Below are 7,500 nucleotides of genomic sequence, written 5' to 3' on the forward strand. Positions count from 1 at the left end.
TTTGTTGTTTTTAGGTCGACTATGTTGATTCCTCTAAGTGGCTATCAGTATTCTTTTGTGAAGCGGAAACCATCAAACCGGCTATTCCTAATAAGGAGGAAAGCAGAGGTTTCAAGGGATTCTGGAAAGAGGTAATAATGCGGTGGAGTTACTCTTGGAAAAAAATATTTTTTCTTTTAGTTTGTTTGGTTCATAAGTGCGGTCATCCGAGGCATGGCTCAGCTGACTTGGAACGACAACATATGTAATAGTGGCGTAATGGCCGTTTTTGGGCCTACTTTGAATCTTTTAGGGACGGGCCTTGGTATCTTGGCGGGTGCCTGTGTTGGTAACTGGTGTGTTGGTATATGTGCATTTATTGGATGTAAGTTAACAGGAAGGGAGGTATCTTAGGTTCTCCTTGGGTGGATACAGATTAGGTCCGATCAGTGTTGAAGGAATATATATTCGCTTTCCTCAGCTGAGCTTAGGAGTTTCCTCACTATAAAAGTTTACATACAAATTTTTGCAGAAATTCTCAATAGTTTTCCGAAATTTTTCTCAGAATTTTTGTTTTTCAGGTTGTTATACAACCGGTTTTCCTCTACTATTCGGACCACCTGAGTTGAAGCCTCTGGTGGGCTCCGGAATATACGGTTTGAATGGTACCCTTCTAGGCATGGCTATGGGCTGCTTCGATGCTAGGGCGTCTCAAGCGAGAGCATGTACGTATGGGGGTGTAGATGAACTCGGAGTAGTTTTTTCCTTTTCAGTTGACGATGTGATGCGAAGTTGCTGTCGACTTTTTTTGCCACTTAGTTTTATGGCGGTTTTCTGCGCTGTTGTTACTCAGTGGTTGAATACCAAATGGACCGCCAAAACTGGGATTCCCGCATGCTCCTGGCCGTAGGTAGTTTATCATTATTATGGTTGTCATTTCCTTGCACGCAGGTACAACATTTCCATGTGGACCTGGATCGCATGCGCAACTCTTACCACTAACTTCCGTAAGTGATGGTATATGTGAATTTGGTGAAATTTATGGTTTTTTTATCAGAAACTATTTATACAGCTAACCCAGTGTCGGCACCGCAATATGGACAAGTCACGGCTGAGTGGTTTTTCCGCAGCTGGATGACGGGAATTTCCCAAATGATGTTCAGTAGTGACGTTTTTTTCTCTTTTTTGTGCATATTTTTTACCCCAGGTTTGAACATGTGGTCTGGTTTTTGTCTGTTGGTGGGCGCATTTATTGGCTCCCCTTCGTCGTGTTTTCTCACTATATGGGGTTCCCTTATAGGAGTTGTTACTGGAGTGCTCCTAGGGATGCCCTTCAACTCGATAATTGGGCTTGGAGTGGTAATAAAATTTGGGGAATTTAAATGATGATGTTGTTGTTGATCAGATTGGTTTCAATCCGATCATTTACGCGACGGGAATGGGCGGCCAATTTGTGGCGCCGAGTTTGGTTGGCTTCATGTGGATGACCTTTGGTTGTGTATTGTGCGGAATCCTCGCGCAGTTGGCGACTAATCTTGCTGTAAGAAGTGGAGGGCGTGGGGATCGAACCTGGGTGCATCGGTGGTGATCAGGTTCTCCCATGGGGAGGCGGATCGTATTCGGTGCCATTCACAATGATGGTAACGTTTATGTTTGGTCTGTTCCAGGAGGATGTGGTGGCTAGGGTAAGTGGACCTGTTTTGAATCTTGTTGAGAGGAACCTAAGATATTTTTCAGGTTCCATTGATGCCAGCTCGGTTATGGAAAAATATAGAACGCGTGTGGGGAGCTAAAAGCCGAGCTGATCAGGCGTGTGGAATTCTTATGAGGATCTTGACTACTGGTGGTGAGAGGCAGTCGTATGTCAAGGATGAACAGCAACCGGAAGCGCCGTCAACAGCTGAGGATGTGAGTTGTCGAGGGAGTGGTATGGCGAATGTGTTGTTGTCGTCGTCAGAGTTTAACGGTGACGTCACCAAGTATGGAGTTTTCTGCTACTACTACTAGTATTCAGAGTAACTCGAGTAGTCTTAATACGACAGCTAACAACAATGGCAGCAAGGAGGCTCATGTGGAGGGAGCTGTGAGGAGAAGGTGGGAAGAAATGACGGCTGTGGGATTCGAACCTGGGTGCTTGGCTTGTAGACCGAGTGTGGTTCTTCGCTTAGCTGAAGAAGGACGTGTTGCTTCTGGGAATGCGCCCATTACTGAGTAAGTGGAACTGGCTCTTTATTTTATGTGATAGAATTAACAAGTGTGTGAGAAAATGTGCACATGGTCAACTACATGCGTTGGTGACAATATTGAAATTCCGATGAAACTTTGGGAGATGGTTTTCGGTAGATTTCTACCCGAATTCGTATGTAAACTCCTGAGCTCAGTTGAGGAAAGCAGACATATATTTCAACACTTGTGTGAATATTTATATTCTGCTCGTATTACTCTCGTGTGTGTCGAGAGTTTTTGATATGTTGTTTTCTCAGATGGTTTTATAAAATATAATTTGTATAATCGTTCATTTTGTTGTTTACGTTCTCCGTAATCTACGGTCATGCTAGGATCAGTATTTTTTACTATGCATCAAATGTTTCTATGTAAATATCATTTTTTTCGAGATTTTCGCGTATTTGTAAGTGGTTGAAACTGTTTCTGGTTGGGAAAAATAATTTCCGTGTACGCTCGAAACGACGCGAATGCATATTTATATTATGTATTAGTGCCAGTACTTGTTTATATATTTATAAATATCCCATTTTCAGATCGGATATCGTGGAGCTGTTGATCTGTGCTGGCGACATGGGAAGTCAGGTCGGGTTAACTGCCAACGACGGGCCGGAATCAGGCTGGAGGAAGGCTGTGTTGGAGACTGCTCTCAGGACTCACGGCTCTAGATTTACTAAGACTATGGATGAGCACTTACCTGTTGGGACTAAGTCATTGAGAGTGGCAGCTCGGGAAATAGCGGCTACGACGAGAGTGTGCAAGAGGGTGCATGAGGATGGAGGACGATGAGGATGATGAAGTTTATATAACCGTATTGGGCAGTAGTTTTATAGTAGTTGGTAGCACTCGGAGTAATTCGCTCCGCTATAATCGTCCTTCTCCTCTTCTTGTTAGTACTGCTGCTGCTGTAGTTGCACTAGTCTGGATGTTAGAAAACACTGTGTGCATCATCGTTCTTCCACGTGAGTTGTGGGATGATGTAATCATCATTATCGTACTTGTTGTTGTTGTTGTTGTTGAGTATTCTCTAAGAGAGTTCGCTCACTGATGGTGGTTTACTGCTAGGAAATGAGTGAATCCACTATCACCTATATTATATTTATTTTTTTACTGAACTTTATTTTCCTGTCGGCCTCGCCACTGGCCGTTCTGCTAAACTCAATCTTTGTAGAACTCGAGGGTTCTCACTGTAATTTATCGTCTTCTTAACTTTATCTATCTATCTGGTAGTCAGTAACGCAGTAGTAGTAGCTACATTATGTATCCAGTCATGTTGCCCTGTTTGGTTGGTTCTAGTGGGGGGAGGGGGCGCTTTAACAGTGAGGTACTCCTAGGCATCGCTTACCTAAAGGTTCTGCCTCGGCACCTGTGAATGCGTACCCTAATAAAGGTTGGTTGTATGGAGTCGAATTCACAAGTGAGTGTTGCTGAGCGAATACACGGAGTGATGATGATATGAATCGAGAGTGGTATGCCAAATGGACACCTCGAATTCGCTGCAGAAATTTGTATGTCAGTGAAAGTCCAACTTCGTCGCCGTAAGCTTGGTTATACTCGATGCTGATGTGTGAGCCACTTGATGAGCTCTTTGTTGCGTTAGTCAGTTGCCAGAAACATTTCCTTGAATTCGGTGTAGAAATTTGGGTTTGCGTAATCTTGGGTAATGATGAAAGCCTTGGGGAGCTGTTTTCTTGAGGGAAGCATACATTGGAGTTTCACCCGTGACATGAAAAACACTAGTGGGAAACATGTTGCATATCACCGCGAAAGTCGGGGTTTTTCATAGAGTATTTCGCCACTTCGTGTAAAACGGGTGAAACGCCGTTGTACATTGGAAGCATACACAGTTCAAGGTGAAGAAGGCCTTGGGTGTTGTGTTTGTATACGTCGATGTGATCGTGACATATAATTCGGTTAGTGGTGGCCAGTGGGGTTGATCGCAGTGATCGGAAATAGTATCCTACAACTTCACATGAGACAAATATCATCCGTTGACATTCCACCAGGCTGGAATGAGTTCCAAAGTCGCCTCCTTTTATATGCATCATGCTAGCAGTGGGAGTGTTAAAGGAATGCCTCAGCAGAGGGGAAACGTATGTGTTATCGCTGAAAAGTACTCTAAAAATGTCTTTAGGTGTGCATTTCCCATCGAGTTTCGACAGGAAAGCTTTTACCAGCAACATTCGCGGTTACCAGATTTGGGAAAATTTTCTTTTTCAGCCTGACACATAACACTGCGAGCAGTGTGAAGCATACATCAGTGCGTTCCACGATCACCATCGCAGCAATTAACTCTCAGTTGAACCATCCTTGATCCCAAACATAACAAGACGGACCATGGTCATCAATGATAACAGTTGGGTGACTCGAATGTACCCTCCTCATGCTTCTACTCCCATACTTCAAAATAGAGGTGCAGCCTCATAGCTGAGGTTGCGAAGTGTATTCTAAGTCCAACGCCGACAACACGGCTTAGTAAGACTACCATCGATGCGAATAACTCGACAGACGGGGAAACTAGAAGTACATGCTCTTCCCATCGAGAATGATGGTCTCGGGTGAGGGATGACCTATGCTAGGGTATTGACTTTTCAAGTCTCGGAGAAGATGCTCGTAGTCGTTACACTGTGGCAAGTGCTTGTGCCTCGTGTTCGTACACAGTCCCCGCAGTTGTGGGAGCGCATCATGAAAAGGAAGTATCTTGGCAGAGGTTATCTCACCCTGTGGACAGCACTCCTTGACGTTGTGAACGAGACAATTCAACAGGCTAAAACCGATCCCTTGTGAGCTAGCGATGCGAGTCTAACTAAGCCGTGTTGGCGGCGTTGGACTTCAAACTCACACGCCGTATCGAAGCAGATTTGGTTGCCAGAGGAATGCACAGGAAATTTTGGTCGGCTCACACCCCACTCTGACGTTTTGAGGTCAAATTGAGATGGCGCTCTTAATTCGATCGAATCCTCAGAGAAAGAACATTTCTCAACAACAAAGGGGAGGAATGTGTTCTGTCGTGCCAAGTTGACGGAAGAACGGTATGAACACAGTTATCTGCCCACGAAATCGAGGTTGTCTCAGTGAGTGACTCGGGAAACTCAAGGCCGCAGGAATCAGCGTTAAAAGCAGAAAATTGAGTTATCCCCCCAAAAAACATCAACCGTCCACGAACAAAAAAGAAAATCTGCGAACCTCAGAAGACGAAGCTCCTACAGAAAAAGTGCGGTTGTTATGATAAGTATATGCGATGGCAATAACGAGATGAAAACATGGTATCGGATGATGTGCTCCACATGGCGTGGGTATCGCCCATGTGAAAAGATGATAACGAACAAGAAGTACTCCATGTAACACTGTTAGCGTCCACATGCATACGGTAGCATGATTATTAGATGTCCAGCGAAAGCACAGCAGCAGAAGCAAAGCCGTGAGTCACGATACCCGTAAGGGAGCTTATTAAGGGGTAAGTAATCCTCTTACGGGAGGTAGTAAGAATGGTACAACAGAGTTATAACGGGAATTATAACAAATGACGATTTAGAACTTCATAATAGTAGTTGTTGAGAGCTTTTGACGCACCTCGTGCACCCAAGACGCTGGAGGTAAACTGAAAAGCTCTTCGAAGTTTGAAGCTGGAGCAGGATTATAAGAGATGTCGAGCGAGTAGGGCGTACTCGTGAGGGGAGAGCTGTCCACAGCAGTTTCACAACGGGATGATGACCCGAAACTGCTACATGTATATCCACTCGGATGACCTGAAAAGCAAATATGTGCTCGCGAATCTTGCAGCCGTTTAGTGTCCTTACCGTCCACCGTTGCATTCAAGTCGAAGGGGAGGAAGATGGTTGGTTCGAAAGCGGGCGCCTTGTGGCGAGCTGTGCTGCTTTTGACGTTCGATGAACGACCTTTGCTGCCTTTCGGCCCACCACGTGTTGGTTTTGAGATGATATGCGGGTTGGCCAGATGACGATGCTTATAGCAGTATCCGAGGAGGCCTCGGGCAGCGACATGGCAACCTTGATAGCGACAAGGTCTACCACCACCATGCCGAGTGCAGAATCTAATAGAGAGAAATCAACCAGGAAGGAGTAGAACACTATACCTGGCTTTCTCGTGAGAGGCGCCTTTTCTCGATAGTCTATGGCATCCAACAACCTCGCAAATAGCATGCCCGCGAGACCCTATTATAGAAATAACGTATGTTGATAAGCTGGATAGGACTCACTCCTCTGAGGACAAGACGACATAGCAGCAGCCAACGCTACAATGGGCTCCTGTCTTTGAAGGGGTGTTGCAACATTGTTGGCCTCTAGGGGGTTTTCAATGTTGGAAGGCTCGTCAATGTCCATGCAGGGGAAGAGGGAGATGGAAGACATTGAAAGTTCGAGTTCCGATCTACACGTAGGGTCTTGAATCAGCAATATGTCTCGTTACGGGGCTCCTCACGTCAGTGTCACGCCTTTTCGCCAGCGCCTATGCACGCATGCCCATGCTATGCGCATGCGTGTCACCATAACGGGCTCCTAGGCACGGAGTAGTACTCATAGAGTATTTCTCACTAACGGTTATTGACTAACCCCTTGAGATTGGCGAATCTTAAAGTTACAAACCTAACCAAACAAGCTTGAAAAGCTCCGTTTCACTGGTCCCTCAGCCTTAAGAGTAAGGGGACTGCCCTTAAGAATGATATTTAGTAAGAACTAAGCGATTCCTTAAGAACTCACGGGAAACTTGACAAGTTGTTCGTTAATTGCAACCCCAACCAAAGTAGGAAAAAACATAAGCTCTCCAGGAACCGTACTCACGGGAACTGCGGCGCGCGCTTATTGACTTCGGCGGAGCGTAGTGATGAAAGTTTTGGAATTTCGCGAGTTAAGGCCGCGGTAAGTTGTCGGGCTTTCCGTGGGTTAGTGTTACGTAAAGTCTCTCATTGTGATGGAAGACTATTCCCTCTGCATCCTGAGCTTATCGTTGACACTCCCAACATGTGGAGGGCGCCATCAACGGGTACTACCCTTGGCGAGACGTTACTAAAGGCGGATCTGTGGTATTCATTAATTCATTCCATCCTGTGGCAAGGTGAGAGTTATGCAATGCACATGTCTCTCCCTGGATTCTTGCCATTAATAGGTTAGGTTGTATTATATTATTCTGCAGAATTGGTCGGATGTCAGCCCTCCTCTCAACATCAGGACCTCATCGAAATACGTGGAGGGGTGACTCGGGAAGCCATGAACCATACAAAGACAAAAGCTCGCTAAGAGCATCGCAAGGGAGAGCCGTTCTTTATTATACTCCTTTCGA

The 7,500-nt window shown here is 45.4% G+C and overlaps 2 protein-coding genes across 2 annotated transcripts in view; one reads left to right on the forward strand and one right to left on the reverse strand.

Moving 5' to 3' along the window:
• Positions 1 to 3,469, forward strand: part of Pmar_PMAR019092 (Urea transporter, putative) — a gene marked incomplete at its 5' end in the record, with an annotated part of 4,153 nt that extends 684 nt beyond the window's left edge. The window contains 14 exons of the mRNA XM_002780147.1: positions 15 to 131; positions 181 to 244; positions 293 to 364; positions 561 to 704; positions 753 to 885; positions 931 to 986; positions 1,037 to 1,141; positions 1,187 to 1,338; positions 1,385 to 1,519; positions 1,572 to 1,664; positions 1,717 to 1,887; positions 1,937 to 2,073; positions 2,125 to 2,190; positions 2,739 to 3,469. Of these exons, the coding sequence (XP_002780193.1) occupies positions 15 to 131; positions 181 to 244; positions 293 to 364; positions 561 to 704; positions 753 to 885; positions 931 to 986; positions 1,037 to 1,141; positions 1,187 to 1,338; positions 1,385 to 1,519; positions 1,572 to 1,664; positions 1,717 to 1,887; positions 1,937 to 2,073; positions 2,125 to 2,190; positions 2,739 to 2,991 (1,698 nt within the window). The 3' untranslated portion in view covers positions 2,992 to 3,469. The remainder of the gene's footprint in view (positions 1 to 14; positions 132 to 180; positions 245 to 292; positions 365 to 560; positions 705 to 752; positions 886 to 930; positions 987 to 1,036; positions 1,142 to 1,186; positions 1,339 to 1,384; positions 1,520 to 1,571; positions 1,665 to 1,716; positions 1,888 to 1,936; positions 2,074 to 2,124; positions 2,191 to 2,738) is intronic.
• Positions 3,470 to 5,870: 2,401 nt separating this feature from the next.
• Positions 5,871 to 6,256, reverse strand: Pmar_PMAR019093 (hypothetical protein; the record flags this gene model as incomplete). The annotated part of the gene is made up of 2 exons (XM_002780148.1): positions 5,871 to 5,951; positions 6,010 to 6,256. Coding segments are annotated over 2 exons (328 nt in total), but the record flags the coding sequence as incomplete, so codon positions are not given.
• Positions 6,257 to 7,500: the final 1,244 nt, after the last annotated feature.

The sequence above is a fragment of the Perkinsus marinus genome (genome assembly GCF_000006405.1).
Source record: "Perkinsus marinus ATCC 50983 genomic scaffold scf_1104296944428, whole genome shotgun sequence".
Taxonomy (NCBI): Eukaryota; Perkinsozoa; order Perkinsida; family Perkinsidae; genus Perkinsus; species Perkinsus marinus.